General features: G+C 43.1%; 1 protein-coding gene across 2 annotated transcripts in view; it reads left to right on the top strand.

Annotated features, from left to right (window-relative positions):
* The window catches only part of Glis3 (GLIS family zinc finger 3), a 426,677-nt gene that overhangs the window by 139,065 nt on the left and 269,147 nt on the right, over positions 1-18,465 (top strand). The window contains exons 3-4 of one of the 2 annotated variants that reach the window (XM_031390036.1): positions 5,995-6,202; positions 14,112-15,228. In XM_031390036.1, coding sequence (XP_031245896.1) covers positions 5,995-6,202; positions 14,112-15,228 — 1,325 coding nt within the window. The remainder of the gene's footprint in view (positions 1-5,994; positions 6,203-14,111; positions 15,229-18,465) is intronic. The other variant, XM_031390037.1, reaches the window with a different exon arrangement.

The raw sequence follows: 18,465 nt of genomic DNA, 5'->3' as shown, positions 1-18,465 counted from the left end.
CTCCACCCCTGGTCACACTTTTCTCTGCCCCCGTTTCCTCTCCACCCCTGGTCACACTTTTCTCTGCCTCTGTCTCCTCTCCACCCCTGGTCATACTTTTCTCTGCCCCCATTTCCGCTCCACCCCTGGTCACACTTTTCTCTGCCCCCGTTTCCTTACCCCTGGTCACACTTTTCTCTGCCCCCGTTTCCTCTCCACCCCTGGTTACACTTTTCTCTGCCCCCGTCTCCTCTCCACCCCTGGTCACACTTTTCTCTGCCCCCATTTCTTCTCCACCCCTGGTCACACTTTTCTCTGCCCCCGTTTCCTCTCACCCCTGGTCACACTTTTCTCTGCCCCCGTTTCCTCTCCACTCCGTCACTCCTACAACTTCATGCTCCTTCTCTCTCCAAAACACAAAACTAACAAGAAACACAAGTAAGCCCCTTCCCCAAAGAAAAACCTCTGGAAACCAAAAAGCCTAAAAAATCGTATTGAACCTGTTTTGTGTTGGCCAACAACTTCTGGGCATGGGGCCCGCCCTGAAGTGTGGTGATTTTACCCAGTGAGACTTGTGGGCATGAAGAAGTCTCAGTTTCTCCTTTTCAAGTGGGCACTCATTGCAGACAGTTTCTTGGCTAGGAGCTTCTTTTATAACAGTTATATAATCTGTGGCCGTGTGTGTTTATTTATGTCTTATGGACAAGAGCAGATATGGGGATTAGAAGATAACTTGGGATGTTGTTTGGCACATTCTGTCAAGTAATTTTCTTTTGAGAAAGGGTCTCTGGCTGGTCTGGAAGTTTATAAATATGTTGAAAGGCCCAGTCAGCCGTGGACCTGCTTGCCTTCACATGCTCGGCTCTAGAAGCACAGTGAGGACTGGTATTTTCCACATGGGTTCTAGAGATTGAACTCAGGGCCATGTGTTTGTTAAGCAGGCCTTCACCACTGAGCTATCTCCCGGCTCCCAATTCAGTTAACTTTCTCAAAGCTTTTAGTAAGTGCCACACACTAAATATATCACACGTATTAGCTCTTTCAACCCTCTTAACAGCTGTACAGTTCTGCTGGCATTAAACTCATTTTAGAATCAGGAAACCGAGACACAGAATGCTTAAGTAATGTGGGGAGATTATAAAGCTAGTGGGTGGTGGGGCTGGGATGCAAATGTGTGCTCTTGACTCTGCTGACTTCAGCCTCTCCCTCCTTTTCTTCCTTTTGCCTTTCAACTTTTCCATTACCCTTCAGTGCTCTGGTATCCAATGATTGACCAAACTATTCTCGAGAACCCATAGAGTGTGGCTCAGAGTCTTTCTTTATATGACATGATCCTGGATTAGAAAGCTCTACATGTATTATTGGGAAGGTGTGAGCATAGTATTTTCTTCACTAGTATTGCACCCTTGCTGAATCCCTTGAATTTTTATGACTATACATTTAGGGATTAAAAATATGTATCTATGACTTATTTTTAATGTCCTAAAATTGATATGAACAAACTCTTAAGTTCATATGTTAGGTGAAGAAATGAAAAAAAATGGATTATTTTCATATATTTATAATCTTTTATTTAGGTCTTCAGGGTTTCAGAATAAGATGTTGCATAGAGAACCCAGACGCTTAAATGTGGTGTGCATTATTTGTGTGTTGCTATAAGTGTGGTGGTATACGAATCAGTCGTCATTAGAGCAATCCCATGCTTTAGGTAACATGACTGTTTATATATTTGAGGACGTTACTAGAGCAGAGACAGCCTGAGGACTCTAGCACCTCATAGCCAGTTAGGACGGGGGTGGGGGATAGGATATGAATTTATCTGATACTAATATTTTTGCCTTCAAAATGCCCTGTGTGTACACTGGGATGAACCATTTATAGGCTGGTCTTTTATAATCATTTTTTAACCTGATAAAAGCTATGACATTATCCACATAGTGGCAAGAATTACCTCTTTTATAGAAAGAGCCAGGCAGTGACCTTCAGTGAGGGACTTTGCCCGTCTTTCTGCAGCTGTCTGTATCAGTGCCTGGCTCATGGTTAGCATTCTGTAAGTACCAGTTGATTATCGATTAAGAACAGCAAAGCTTTGATCATGTTATATCAGCCCTCTTATCTGTAGTACATTTTTTTTTTTTGTTATCCTCTGTCTCAGTGTGAGTTTTAAGAGAACCAGTGCATAGACATAAGCAGTTAGGAAAGACGCAGCCTGTCAGTAGTCTATAACCACAGCCTCATCAACCTTGGCTTCCAGAGAAGAGGAGGCTCAACTAAGGAAGACACCCATGAGAACCATGCTCCTTCTCAGATGACCACGTCGTTGAGAAACTCAAGGATGCAGCATGGTGTGGGCTTTCCACTAGCACACAGTGATCTTGGCTGGAACCTATGTGGTACTCACAATACCATCCTCTCAGATCTTTATTTGAGCAGTAAACACATTTTTAAACACACGCCATGTTGTCTCTAAAAATAAGCGATATTTCAAAAAGAATACCAGTGCCCAAGTAGTTGGCACATCTGGTAGTCAGAAAAGCTATATCGTTTGTTTTTACTGAACAACAAGCCAGGAAACATTCAAACTTGGCCAGTTGCAAACTTCTATCTGTGATGACACCTGGTTTTAAAAAAAAATTGGCTCTAGGCTCAAAACAGAAAGAACATTGGAAATAGGCAGAGAATGTAAACATCGTTTACTCTCTTGTTTTGTGTGAGGAACTATGAAGAAGTTTTCTTTAGTAAAGTGGGACAGAAAAGGGAGGACAGACATGAAACAGTGCCCTCCATGGCTGCTGGCATCCAGAGTGCCTGCTATGTTGCTGAGTCCTATGCATGTACATTCTAGAAGCAAAGCCACAGTGAGGCAGCATTGATGTTTTTCTGTTTGGTAAATGGTCAGATAGGAATACTGATGACAAATATTCAGTAATTTGCCTGGGCCACACAGGGAGCCTTGATCCTACACGGCTTCCCCTCAGAGTTCATGCTCCTGCTCAGGGTAGCTCCCTGTTGCTTATTCTGTTTGGTATTCAGAAAAAGATTTAGACTTCAATGCTTTGTTAATAGGGACTATTGGTACCTTACAGTTTACTTCCATTTGTGAGATAGTTGGCATCGTTTTCTAGGACATTCTCATAGCTGCATTCGCATATTGCAAGTTTCTGAGAAATTCACTGTTCAGCACCACAAGCTGTCCGTTTTCCTCGGCTAGAGGATGTTAAGTTGGTCCGCGTGTTTGGAGTAGGGGCGCGGAATAGTGCACAAGGAAGAGAGAACTTGGCAGAGAAGATTGGAGTGTCTTCATTACAGAACTACAAAACAGTATGGATGGAAGAGTCTGGACTGGAGGCGGGGTTCTGGGGGAAGGCGTGGTCAGCATAGTGCTCTGGACCAGAAGAACAGATTTTGTTCTTCTCGCCAGCTTCACCATCCATTCAGCCTGATCAGCTACACTGTGGAGAAGCATCAGAAGATGGACTCAGTTTGGATTTCTAAAAAATGGTCCTATGTTTCATAAGAGGCAATTTAGAGAAGGTGTCTATGAAAATAGTTGGATAATACTTAATATTCATTGTAACCACTTTTAATTTTCATGTCTTCACAGTTTTATAACAGTTGGGTTCTAAGGAAGCAGAGGTACTTTAAACAAGTGCTTCATTATACAAATAGAAGAACAGAAGTGAAAAGATAGTGGGAATTTTCTAGATTCACTCCCTGAAGTCTGACAGGACAGCTTCCTCAGATCTGCCCAGACAGTGGACTGGAAGGAGGACAAAGATCTTTGGGTTGAAATGTTGAAAATGCAGAGGTGCTCATTGACAGGTAACAGTGGTGAGCAAGGATTAAAGCAGAAATACCTGGCAGTTGCTAATCCTAGGGTATACATATTTTCATCACACCTCTGAAGGAATGACACCATACACAGATTTATCTGGTTGTTTCTATGTGTAACACACAGGATTTTAGATTTGACAGAATAGGTATTAATATGCTTTGTTACTGACTTGTATGTTTATGTGTACTGAGAGGGTGACTAATGTCTTTGTTTTAGAGACAGATAAATGTTAATAGTTTTACTAAGGATGAAACAGGCATACAGTGACAAGTTATTATATGAGTTTTGGCATTTTATTTGACTGAGTGCTTGGCACCTGATGTTGCTTTTAATGGAAGCATCTATGTAATGGAAACTGATGGGTAATTCAGGTTGTTACATCCTGGGTTAGTCTGTGCACCACTACATTGCCTTTTCCAAATGAAAAAGAGAGTCTATGAAAATGTGCATGGTTAAGAATTCTTAGAGATACTCAGTTTATGATTACTACCTAAAATCATACTCACCACTCTTGGTGTGAAGACGAAGTCTTGATGTCCAATGCCAAACGAATCATGTAGACGGAGTATCTCCAACTGGTCTGGGAAGACACAAGATAACAGAACAGAAATCTGCTAAAAGTAAGAGAGAAGTGAACTTGGGCATCTGAATGAAATCTGAGAAATTTCTTTAGGAGCCAGTGATTTTGGAAAATATTTAAGAGAGCAGCTGAAGTCCCAAACTAAACCATCAGGGTGCTGTTCACGCATATCAAGGAGTCTGAGTCTCAATCAACAGATGTTAATTTCCTGTGTGGCCTTAGGCAAGCCAAGCTGGATGTTAGCTCAGAGCGCTGGAGTGAAGGAGGGTTCCTGCCACCTAGCAGTTGTTGACCCCACCAGCATAGTTGAGATGTGGCTTCATTTATAATGATAGGCCCATAGCTCCCGTGTCTGCTTCTCTTTAGGGCTCTTAGAAGAAAAGGTAACCAAAATCGATGTCAAATAACAGAGCCCTTGGGCTGTTTTGGTTTGACTTGGGCAAAAATGTGGGAAATTTTGCTTTCTAGAGCTAAAGAAAGTTACAGTGATGTTTTCTACTTACATTGGTTCCCAAGTAGAGCCATGACAAAGTTAGATAGTCTATGGAGAATGTTATCTTATGTATGTATTTATTTATTTTTTTATACATGGGAACAGAGTAAAGCCACTGAGACTTCAACAGGTAGTTGACAGAAATGTTTGGAAAAGTACATCCATGAGAAAGGAATGTCTAGAACGACTAAGCTTTTAGTACTATTTTTAATAAATGAGTCATGGCAGCATTAGCCAGTTCTTCTCTGCTTTCAACTTTAATGACACAGATTCATGTGTCATTAAATATGCTTTTTTCTTTCTCCTTTAAGTATGTACCAATTTTCAACATTGGAAGATTATAATTAATGAAAACAAAAATATATTAAATTTGATTACCTTTCCCAGTGAGTGTTTTAGAGATTACCCATCTTGAATTTTTTTTTTAATGTTACATGCTCAGTGGCAATGTACTGGGATGAAGGGGAAACCTTGAGGGTGAAGGGGTGTAGCCTGACTGTAATTCCCACGTAAAGAGGATTTTGAGATGCAGTTTTGCAGTCAGATAGACCACTTAAATGCCCACCCCCAGGAGTAGTGACTTTATTTGCTGTCAAATTATTACATGCAAAATATTAGCTACTCTAGGACAAAACCTGATTTGATAAAGATAATTCCATCTACTGATCGCCTTCATCCTTCAGTTAAGGATATTATAAAGTCTGACTCTCAACATCGTTTTTAACAAATGTTTCTCAGTTCTCCGCAGTGAAGCGTAGCCTCACTTGGTGTGAGTGGTGATTATCAATAGCCTATTGCTGTAACCTTACAGCCTCTGCACTGGAATTATCGGCTTTTTGGCGTGATCAATATTAAAGAGATATTCTTTAAAAAACCAGCACTTGGGGGATGGACGCAAGAAGAGCAGAGTCTTTTAAGGCCAGCTTTAGCTACATAATAAGTTGGAGGTCAGCCTAGGCTACAGGAACCCCGTGTCAAAAAGTGTATGTTTAAAAAAAAGAGAAGGTCCAAGGACTGTCTCTACACATGAGCCCTGATGTAAATGTATGTATGTACTGATTGCTGATGTAAGGGACACAAAAGCTAACTCGATTCATTTGTTTTTAGGGGCTCTTGGCTTTGGGCCTCAGTGCAAGTCCATTGGAAAAGGCAGCTGCAACAATCTAGTGGTCACCAGCAGTCCCATGATGGTTCAGCGACTGGGACCCATTTCACCTCCAACAAGCCAGGTCTCCACAGCATGCAAGCAAACCAGTCCTAGCTTACCGAGGGCAGTGAATGCAGCCAACCTGAATAGACCTCCTTCAGACACCAGGTCTCAACTTACGTTTTTTCCCCCCCTTTTCCTTACGGTATAACCATCCCCCTCCACGAGTGTTGTCCCCTCTCCTTCTGAACGTGAATGTACTCACTCACCCACTCACTCATACCGAAGCCGAGTATTTGCTATTCCTGACCTGTTCATCAGGTGGGATGGGTTAGTAGCTGCTGTCTGGTCATGTGATATTCCGGGGGAGGGACTCAGGAACCGAAGCCGAGTGTGTAAATTTGTCACTTCCTTGAAAAAAGCAAGTCTTACTGTGGCCAGCTGAGATGCTCTGTGTGCGTCTGCCGGGTTTTCAGGATACGCATTGCAGCCTCAGGGGTGCCAGTCTGTCAACCCACCTGTCCACTCACCAATTCAAGCATGCATTAAGTACCTACTATGTGCATTATGAAACAGTTTAGGGAAACAGTAGAGAGAATAATGATGGGAATCGTGCATTAGATAGTGTTTGGGAAGACATGTTTTCATGCTTACAGAAGCCTTTAGTGAAATGTTTGATTGGGGAGCAGAAGAAGTACACTAATGCCTTGTGTCATTTCCATCCAGAAAAGTTAAATAGAAAAGAAAGCACTCCTCTCCAGACAAAACTTGTACCTTTTTCAGGGTTGGTGTGTGTGGTGGGGGAGTGAAGGAGCGTGAACTACAGTATAGCATTGAAGGTCCTTTTCTTCGAAGTTTATTATTTCATCTCTTAGAAGTTTCTTGGAAAAAACGCAATGCAGAATTTTTTCCTGTGAGTGCCAGTTCTGAGGTGATGGATCTCTCGAAGGAATTGACTCCCTGCTGCCTCCTCTGCAGGCAGTAACCAGCTAAGGTGCCTTGTGATCCTGAGGCCCCATTTCTTCCTTTTTTTCCTCCCCCTTCTGCTCCTCTGTCTGGCCCTCCTTCGGTCCTCCAGAGTTGAGACTGAAATCATGGCTCCCAGATCATTTATTTAGGCCGTATTTTTTATGGGGCGGAGGCTTGTTTTCTACCTGAGACTTTACTGATGGCCTAGCGCTGTCACGTTTCCATTGATGATTGTGCCTCAAGGGGCTCCTCAGCCTTGCTGAGTGCTGCATGTAAAATTAACTGTGCTCATTGGTGGGTGTCACTGGAAACCTTCAGCTTCCTGTCTGCGGCAAGTCCAGCCCATGCCTGGAAGGGAAGGCAGTCATAATTAGTGGAGAAACTGACGCTTCAGGCTGTGTAGGCCAGGTGCCTCACTCAGTCCCTTTCATGGTGCGGCCAGAGGGGTCATTATCTCGCAGTTTCCTGGCACATCTGATTCCTTAGCATAATATTCTATCATTAAAAGACAACATCTTGACGATGCACTGACAAGCGATTTGACTATTCCGTGAGCCCTTCTCTAGGAAGTTTTTTTATTCCCAGGATGGGCCAAGAAACAGGAGTTGAGAAATGACTTGGTGAAGTGAAAGACAGAATCCACTTGTAGCATTTGGGCAATGCTGCATATTTTATGTGATCATTACATTTGTTGTGCATTCCATCATGTGAACAGAAGCTTAAGAGCAACTGTACATCTTGAGATGTTGTACAGGCTAGCACTAAAGAGAAAATGGTGAGCTTACCAGCTGAGCATTTCATGCATCAGTGTCTCCTGCAGGTAGCTGGGGGCCAGAGAGGCCATGAACCTCTGAAGTTCTGAGAAGTTCTTGCCCCTGGGAAAGCTTCAAAGTTGACTCCTCCCACCCCCATGGCTGTGTAATTGCTATGCATTGTAGAAAAATGGGGAAACTATAGAAAAGCATCAGGCAGTAATCAGAATGACCATCCTGAGCCCCAGCACTCTGAGTTTAGCATGAGTGGAAAGCTGATAAACACCCTTCAAGGACACGTGAACACTTGCCCTACAGGACATGGCTTTCTTGGCCATGAAATTGACTCATAATACAGACACTTTTTTTTTTTTAACTTTTTCCTAAATGTATAGCTTATGCTCTTTCTAAAGACATCTTCTTTAGTCTCACATCATGGTTTCTTCCCACCCCAAATGCCATTTTTACAAAGAAAGTATGGAGATAAAAATGCTTCTGTAAGCATGAAAACATGTCTTCCCAAACACTATCTAATGCACGATTCCCATCATTACCAGTCTTTTATTACTAAGTATTTAGTTCTTTTTCTTTTTTTTATGATTTTTAAAAACAAAAAATACAATTATATCATTTCTCTCTTCCCTATCCTCTCTCCAACCTGTCTCTTTCAAATTCATAGCTTATTTCTTAAACATTATTGTTGAATAAATATAAGCAAATAAATATTAAGTGCAGCCTGCATATTAAGTATTTTTAGTGTTGCTTTTATGAATATTCTGACCACGTGGTATTGAATAACCATTTAGGGGTTTTATCCTTGGGAGAGACTAATTCTTTTTCTTAGCAGTCTTTAGGTGTCTGTAGTTCTTCATCTAGGATGGTGGCCCTGTGACATTTCTTCCATTCATGTTGGCATGTCTACTGGTGTTATCATTGTTCATGTCTTGCTTAAACAGCTACATCGTTGAGATTTCATGAGTATATCTTTCCTGCCATATCTAGAAGACATGATATTTCTGATTTTCTGCTATTAAGAAGCCTTGAAGGCATAGTGGTTGTCATATGGACACATCAGTGGCAGTTGGACACCCCATAGTAGGTGTTCTTTGCATTTTGTCTAGTGGTAGTCTATAATGGTCTTCACCTGCTGTGAAATGGAGCCTATTTGATGGGAAATAAAAACTGCACCTATCTGTGGGTATTGGGATAAGTGTTTAGAATATAGTTAGGAGTTACACTGGTTTAGGAAAAGTGGCTTCAGTCAGCTCTCCTCTAAGATCGATGACCTCTCCAGGCTTGCGGTCTTGGCTAGATTTACCAGATACAATTTCCCTCCTGTTGAATAGGACTTCAGTCCAATTAGATAGCTGTTGGTTACCATCAAGACGTAAGTGCCACTACTATACTTTTAGGGCTATGTTATATGCTGACTGTTGCTGCGGTTCACAGGCATCACCACCTGTAGCGGTGGGTAGGACTACTTCATGAGTTTCCTTCCTTGATAGCTTGCACTCTGTCTCTTATTTTAGTATTACAAATAATATTATTCATTGGATTAACCTTCAGATCTTTTATTTCATATCTAGTGATTAGGAGTTAATATTTGCTGGTTTAAGCAAACAGCTATTAGCAGCAGCTTGGTCGCTTTTAGTAGGGATTTTAGGCAGCACTGTAGAGAAGGCCAACCCATGTGTGAGCTTAACAGTGGTCTCAGGCTGTAGCATATATTTAGTTATTTCTGTACATCTTATGCATTTGAGATAATAATTGTATAATTATCTTAACTGATAAATCATCATCATTGATAGCATTGAAATTTTCTTCTGAGATTTGCCAGCTCTATTTCTTTCTTTTTTTTTGCTTGATTTGAATGTATTTTCCTCAGGGATGCTCCTCTCAGAGCACACCTCATCTTTCATTTGTGTTCTGTTTAATCGATGGTGAGAATTCTGCTTTGGTGCCGTGCATTTGCTGTGATTAACTTCCCAGTCATTTCTCATTAGCCCACCACATTGCTAAACAAATAATGTATTCTGTTGAAGAGCCAAGAGCCACTGTCAATTTAGGTATCATCAGCCCCCGCTGTGAAAGCCATTGTATGTATGTCCCCTATATGACAAGGCCGGGATGCAGAAATGACAACTTCATACCGTTGTTAGATACGTCAGCATAGCAGACCTAATCAGGATGCTGCGTCTCTGGGCTCTGTCGATGTATAGCTAGCCAGTGTGTCCATGTGCATTGTGAGTTTGAACTTACAACTGGATACTCATAGTCCTAGCAAATGTCATCCCTACGGAAGGTGTGGTGGACCCAAGACTTGGAAGGCCTGATTTTACCAGTGTCAGTTTTATAGCTTGTCATTTCAGAGGTCAGCCATCACCTAACCTAGTGATATCAGTGTAGATCCAAATACTCCACATGTGTCTTTTCAGTCTGAACTGGACATCGATGGTGATAGTTGTGCCCCCTTTTTTGCTTGTACTATGACCAGGAAGAGGACTGAGAATAGCCTCTAGGCTGCCTGTGCACTCTGAGATCTTAGAAAGCTTTTCTGTGTTCATAAGCTATTCTAATTCTTTTGGAAGATTTGCTGGGTACATAGGTGACATTTCTCAATAGGTTAGGCCTGATCTTCTTTCTCAGATCCTGGGGGTCTGTGGCACATATAAATTATATATTATACAGATTTAGTTATACACATACTCTGTATGTGTACCTGCATTTTTCCTCATGAGCATCACTTCAAGGAATCCCATATTATTAGTTAAAAGTTCTTTTTAAGTCTTTAGAACAAAACAACTTTACTTGGTCAGCATAGCTCGCTCGGCTTCATGAGCTTTTTCCTGGTGGTTTCTGAGTTTTTCACTTTGCTTTTATTTGGTTTGAGATTTATCATCTTGCCTTTCACACACAGTTCCAAATAAACCAGTCACCAGAAATAATGTCGTTAGGTTCAGATGAACATATGGACTTGGGAGATTGCTCACAGTGTGGTGACACAGCTTTCTGGGTTCTTTGTCACTTTCTCTTCCACAGGCCTGGTGTGTATAGCAGCAGGGGTTACAGGCTAGAATCTTTGGCAACCTTCCGCATACTGTCTCAGAAAAAAAGACAATTTGTGATGGCAGTCCTAGCCTGTGTGCTTTTCAGCCTGTTTTTACCAAGTCTTTCAATCAAGCTGAGCATTGTGGACCACATATGAGCCACATGGGGTGGAACTATGAGCCAGCCAGGTCTCTGCCAGTCACTTACTCCCTTACTTTGCTAAGGACTTTACACCATTCCTTTACTGTCACAGACGGAAACTCATAGATTTTTAGTCATTTTCCTTTTATGAAAATATTTTAAGGGTCTAGTTAATTTATCTCATACTGTGTATTCAGTCAGTTAATATATAAAAATATGCTGTGAGCTTTGTAAATGGTGGTTTGTCAGCTACCAGCGTCATTGTTTTTTATTTTATTTATTGATTCTGTTCCTTGAGATAACATCTTCCTATGTGGTCTAAATTGGCCTTGAAGTTATGATTGTCTAGCTTCAGCCTTTGGAATCCTAGGATCAGGTCCCAGGCTTGTGTCCTCAAGCCTGGCTCTTCCTTTTGCCCATGTTTCATCAAAGATGTTGGGAGTACTCAGTTCGTACTTCCTAATCTGGTGAGTACTGGGAAGGTCACAGTCATTTTTTTTACTGCAGTGGTTTGACATTAACTGAGGAAGATCCTCACAGTTGCTTCAGAGTGTGGGTAGGTGGTGGAGATGCTTTGCAGAGTAGACTCTTACTACAGATAGCTCTCATGGGGTAGGACTTTGAACGATTCCGTCTTCCACAGTGCTTCTTTGAGAGATGTACGGAGTGACTGCCATTTGTTGGCGGCCTTGTTCCTGTCAGTTATCCGAGCTGTCAAGGGCAGGGAGGGGCATGAGTTAGTTCTATGTTCACACCATTGATTTTAAGTAGACCATTCAGTTTGCTTTCTGAAAAAAATCTGTGACAATTGTCTTGGAAAACAGAGATGCTAAAGAAGCTAAGCAACATGTCCATACAGAGTTATGCTGTGTTATAAATTAAGCAGTGTTCAGCATAGCTTAAGAGAAATGAGATTGCCTTTCATGATTGGAAAAATGAACATGTTTCTTTAGGCTATCATTGAGCCAAACAATGTAATTTCATGAGCAAAGTACATACAGTTGAACAAGCTACTCTGGCTGGTAGTTATTGCTTAGAAGTATGAAATGTTCTAAAATGGCCACTACCGTGAGCCGTCAGTGCTCTGATGCCCCATAGTTCCTCGGCCTTGGTGAAAAGCGGTCATTTGTCTCTGCTTCCGATATGACATCCCCACTGATGTGGCTTGTGCCTAAATGTAATTTCTGACTTTCACTGGGGGGTAGGGTCAAAAGGCTCTTGACATCCAACCGCCCAGAGCTTTCTGCTGGGCTCTGCCGGAAAAGCCACATGCTGTAAGTGTGCTGAGAAAATAATTGAGATGTGTCCATGGGGAATTAAGATCCAGACTGTTCAGAGGCCACGTCGGAGCTTGCAGAAGGACTTTAGTCCAAATGTAAGGCTATGAGTGGGGCAACAGACAAATCTACGTCAAGGGCAAGATTGGACACAGGTCACTGCTGTGCTCAGTCATTGGTAAACATTTCCGTACCCAGCAGCAGCTTCAGACTGCAGTGTTAGTTACCACCTTACTTATGCTGTGCCTTTCAGAGCCTGGACACTTTCTTCACAGTATCCCAGGCTTGGCAGAAATAGTCTTTGTGGTTTCCATTTTGTGAAGCCGGGAAGGGGACAGGTGAAATGGAGCCTCCTCCTTCTGTTATAACAGCTTGACATGTAATAGCTGGAGACAGTAGATGGGTTCATCTAGGGAAGTCACACATTTATATGAGAATTTTTGGTGACTAATTTATTTAAGTAAAGCATTCGAGGAAGCCAGGCGCAGATGCATGCCAGTAAGCCACGCTTCTCAGCTATCTCTTGCTTCTGGGTGGGGATTTGCTACCTTTTCTACATGTTGACCCTTTTTGTAGGATGAATGTTCTGTCCCAGGGACATAGTTTTAATTTTACAGTTTTTTAAGGTAATAATGTCCTTGGAAAGCAATATGAATTTTCAAGAGGCTAGAGTTACCATAATGAACCACTTTGATATGCAAACAATGAACGGTGACATATTTAACTTTTTTTTTTTTTTAAGGGTAAGGACAGGGAAAGAATTGCAAAAATGAACCACTGCAAGTGAATGACCTGTTCTTGGCCTGAAGCTGCTTGGATCCAAGGACAGGGGCTCATGGGAAAGCCGTCTGACTAGTGTGGCTAGCCCCGCAGGCCTGATGAGTGATTCCAAGTGCAGCTCTCCAGTTTATTACTCCTTTGTGTATCATAGCTTTGTTCTACTAAGGACTGTTTTTGTGTGTGTGTGATAAAGAGTGAACTCTGCTTCCGGCAAGCTAAGTGTGCACTTTACAACTAGAATATACTTTTTCCCATGTATTTTTTTACATTTTTATAAGTTTTCTAGTATCATTTGAAATGAATGAGTACTTGCATTGTAAATTGCCTTTTAAAAGTGTCTAATTTGATAGTATCAGTGAAACTGAATTGTAAAATTATTAGTAAGTTTCTAGCACAACATTTGTCCTGTAGGATTTCGTTTTTAGGGGGATGGGGTGTTGAGAGGCAGGGTTTCTCTTTGTAGCCCTGGCTGTTCCAGAACTCACTATGTAGACCAGGCTGGCTTTGAACTCAGATATCCTCCTGCCTCTGCCTCCCAAGTGCTGGGATTAAAGATGTGTACCACCACTGCCCACCTTAGGATTTCTTTTCTTTCTCTCTCTCTCTCTCTTTCTTTCTTTCTTTAAAATGAACTTCTGTTATCTTCCCAAATAGATTTTAATTGAACACTATTGCTGTTCAGAAGTGTATGACCTGCAAAACCTACTATGGCATGGTGCACACAGTAGGTGCTTAACAAATATTAATTTAGTTTAACACAACAAGCATCTATAATTTTTTCTTAGTCCTCAATTTCCCCCTTTTGCATAAAAAATACTTTGAAATAAAGTGAGGCCTATTTATTCTCATTAAAGTACTATAACTATTTATAACAATAGCTTTTATTATTCTAGTAAGCGTTAGCTTTTCTTGTTTGATTAGTAAAATGTTATTTACCTGGAACTAAAAGCCTGGGATTCTATCATAGTCCAAGAATTTGTGTTTAGTGGAGAATGCAATTAGGGGATATACTTAAGGGATTGTTGGTTGGTACAGTGTTCTCTTAGCTCTTAAGCAATTCACATCTCTGAAAAATTTTTTTCCCTTTCTTCTCTCTGGCTGCTGCCCCAGGTCCGTTATTTTGCAAGAGTCTCTGGTGTCCACGACTTTGAGTCTGACAGAGAGTCAATCAGCCTTGAGCGTGAAGCAAGAGTGGTCTCAGAGCTACAGGGCTTTCCCTTCACTTTCATCCAGCCACAGCTCCCAGAATGGCATGGACCTAGGGGACCTTCTTAGCTTGCCGCCGGGCACACCAGTGTCTGGCAACAGCGTCTCTAACTCGTTGCCACCGTACCTTTTCGGCATGGACAATAGCCACTCTCCTTACCCGAGTTCTCGGCACTCCGCAACTAGGTCCCACTCCACCCGCTCCAAGAAGAGAGCGCTGTCCTTGTCCCCACTGTCTGATGGCATCGGGATCGACTTTAATACTATCATCCGTACTTCACCCACATCCTTGGTTGCCTACATCAACGGATCAAGAGCTTCCCCAGCCAACATGTCCCCACAGTCAGAGGTCTATGGGCATTTCCTGGGTGTTCGTGGCAGCTGCATCCCCCAGTCTTGTGCAGTGTCCAGCGGGCAGAAAGGCGTGCTGGTTGCCAGTGGCGGGCATATGCCGCCGGGCTATGGAGAGGATGGTACACTGGAGTACGAACGCATGCAGCAACTGGAGCATGGTGGCCTGCAGTCCGGACCTGTAAACAACATGGTGTTGCAGCCCGGCCTACCTGGCCAGGATGGCCAGACAGCCAACTTGCTCAAAACAGAGCGACTGGAGGAGTTTCCAGTTGCCAGTGCCTTGGACCTGCCCTCCGCGCTGCCTCTCCCTCTTCCCCCGCCTCATGGCCCCCCACCCCCATACCATGCCCATCCACACCTTCATCACCCAGAGCTCCTGCCTCACACCCAATCGCTGTCCCTGGCCCAGGCTGGCCTGGAAGAGGATGGGGAGATGGAAGACTCCGGGGGTAAGCACTGCTGTCGTTGGATAGACTGCAGTGCCCTTTACGACCAGCAGGAGGAACTGGTGAGGCACATCGAGAAGGTCCACATAGACCAGCGCAAGGGGGAGGACTTCACGTGCTTCTGGACCGGCTGCCCTAGACGATACAAGCCTTTCAACGCACGATATAAACTGCTGATCCACATGAGGGTCCACTCTGGGGAGAAGCCCAACAAGTGTACGGTGAGTTGAAGTTTCCGAGGTCCTGGGCCACCTTTCTCGAAGGTCCAGCTTACTTTCATGTATGTCTTTTATCAAAGAGGACAAAGAAGGCAGGTAAGAGTTTCTATTTCTGGGGGATTTGGATGTGTGATGGTCAAGGCACCTGTTAGGCTTCCCGCCTCTTCCTTTAGCTGGTGCAAGGGGGAGGCATCTTGGATAACTGGTGGCTGCTGGTTTCTCTCCAATTCTAGCTCAGGCCACATGCCACCGAGGTAGTGGAGGCCAGTCTGCTTTAGTCTGGGGATTGTGGGAGGGACACACACTTGGTAGTCTCTTGACTACATGGCTGTTCAAGTGCAGGGGACCATTCACTGAGCCACAAGCAAACTTTTGATCTTTTCCAAAGTAAATATTCAGTGTTTGTTTTGTTTCCTTTTTAAACCTCTGAAAATTTAGGTGAGGCTTGGGGTCCAGAGGCCTGATTGACATTTAAGAGAGGAATTCTCCACTTAGGAACTTGACTGTTGGAACTGTTGCAGCATACACCTTCATGCTAGCACATTGTACCTTCTAGGGTTGGAAACTCATTAATGGTTTACAGTTAGCATGGAAAGGCCAAGGGGACACCACAGGAGCAGAGCCTCATGGGATCTCACTTAATTTTGAGGGACGAGGATTTCTGTGGGGAAGTATAAGGCATGGGCTGAGACGATTGTGTGTCTTTGGTGCTGACACACACGGGTCTGCTGTCTCTTCTGCCTTCCTCTCTCCCAACACTGGTCCTAGAACTCTGATTTTGTTTCTTGCTAAACCTGACTGTTTTTTGAAGAATATGATTCTTCAGTGCTTTCACTATCCTTTCACACCTCACAGAAACCCTCCGGCCTTACAGGCAGGGCTTCACTCCCAGGATCACAGAGATAGCTTTGCACAGTCTGAGAGGGCTCACTGAACTCTTGCAATGAAAAGAGAGAAGAACATATGTTTTCTATTAGTCTAGGTGGGCAGGAACAGTTATTCAGAATTAGAACTGAGAATTCTGCGTGCTCCCTCAGAATCGAGAGTTCTGGAGAGCAGCGATAAGCGAAGACTGTAAACCAGATTGGAAAGGAACGGGCTTGACTGTCATCTCTGTAGTAGGCTGTTATATGAAGCGTGTGGGCTGTGTTGGTAATTGACTGTAGATTGCCCGGACTCTGATTCGTGCACAAGCACGCCATGCGGGTGTGACTGGGATGCAGGAGGTAGAGGCACTTTCACTGTGGAGTAGGTATTTCTGAGAGAGCTGTGGGGCTTTCTGGTGGAACGAAATTGTACTTCGAGTCATTGCGTTATGCCCGTGTTGTGATTTTATTTTTCTTAAGAAAAACCTGAAGCATTGTGAGAGTGCCAGGTTCCTGAGTGAAAAGAATAATTACATTGTAGGAGGCCAGAGCGTACTCTGTCAGTAGGGTTCTGTGTTAAATGCCAGCGTGAGACAAGCAGTGGACGGCTGTCCCACTTACTCTGTTTGGAACACAGGGGCCTGTTGCAAGGAGGAGAAACACCCAGTCTCCGAAGGAAAACAGTCCAACCTTGTAGTTCTGACTAACCCTGGCTGAAAATAGTTCACTGGGTTTGGCTTTACTGGAACAAACATTAAAGTTAGGATTATATTAAAAATACTCTCTCTTTCTTTTTTTTGCACTGCAAAATTAATTTTTATGCAAAAGGATTTCCCCATTTTTCACCTCTGGTCCCAGAGTTTTCAAAGACATTTAACTCTGCACAGTTGACTTTTGCTAAAGTGCGCGATGAACATTAAAAATAGAAATAGTTGAGGGAAAGAATAGCTGAGCGCTGAGCATTTGCAGGCCCGCACTGCAGTTCACTGTGCTGTTTGGGATGGGCAGATGAGGTAACTGTGCTCTCCTAGCCTGCCCTCTCCTCATTCATAGCTGGGACATTTGCACAACTTGCATGGTCAATCTAATAGCACAGCGAAGCTAGCATCGCAAACCACTCCCGCGCTGAGTACAAATCCATTCAGACAAAGCAAAGGTTCTTAGCAGTCACTGACGCTCTGCTCCCACCACTGGGAGTGTATGTATTTAACAGGAAGATCTCCACTTTTATATTAACGTACAAATCGTGAACTTTATATCTTCTGAACACTGTTAATGTTGCTACATGTCGTGTGCTTTGCTATGTGAGCCTGTGGACCACTGGCATCTTGCTGTGGAGGTGTGGCAGATGTCTCAAGTTGTAATCTGTGGACAAAAAGACATTGTATTTAAAGGGAATGGGCATCTGCAGTGTGCATCCTCCTGCTTTTTTGCAGAGGGAATTTTCACAAAGGCCTGGGATCCCAGCACACAGAACTTCCAACGAGGAAGTGTTTCATTGCATTGAAATCGGAAGGTAGCTTACTCAAAGAAAGCCAAGAACCGTGCCAGGTAAAATGGCCATGTTCTTTCGGAGAAGTGGTCTTTGTTTTTCGTGGTGGCTACAAAACCTAGGGGTAGTTTGAATTTTAAGACCCAGTCTGTTTTCCTTTTATATCTATGTCTAATTCATATTTTTCATTTCTGGATGACACTCAGACTTAGTCATCGTTCTCACCTACGGGGATTACTTAACCAAGAAATGGTATGATGTTTGGTGACCATGACTGCAAGCACCACTAAGAGCTTTTGGAAATTATGGTAAAAGGAGGGTGTGTCGGGGCTAAGGCCCGGCTTTGCAGTGAGAGACTGCTGTGGCATCCTGCCCTCATGCCAAGTTACCTTTGCTCTGTGGGAGAATGCATTTTATCAATCATTGCTAACATTGTGGGGCTGCAGACTAGCCAGCAACCTGGGTACAGAGCACAGCCAGGGGAAGATTTTGAATTCATGATTTGGTTATATGAAGAAAAGGATGGGTCCCGTTCTCATCCACACAGCTCCAGCTTTCACCAGATTGCATTCTGACTGCTTCTATGGAAAGACAAACTGGCTTCTGTCCTTAAAGTCCTGGTTGCATGGAATGGACAGTTCTAGACAGTAGGGAGGTTTTTGAAAGCAAACGCCTCAATAGGTGGAGAGGCAGATCTCAAATGAGCCAGAACCCAAAATGTACCAAGGTAGTATTTTAAAGTACCCATGTCCATTCATCCATTGTTAACTAAGGTGGTTTCTAGGTGCCCACCAATCTACATTCATTGGTAACTAGGTTTCTAGGTGCCCAGCCATCTACATTCATTGTTAACTAAGGAGGTTTCTAGGTGCCCAGCCATCT

The sequence above is a fragment of the Mastomys coucha genome, unplaced genomic scaffold (assembly GCF_008632895.1).
Source record: "Mastomys coucha isolate ucsf_1 unplaced genomic scaffold, UCSF_Mcou_1 pScaffold21, whole genome shotgun sequence".
Lineage (NCBI taxonomy): Eukaryota > Metazoa > Chordata > Mammalia > Rodentia > Muridae > Mastomys > Mastomys coucha.
This window is presented reverse-complemented; position numbering and strand designations above follow the sequence as displayed.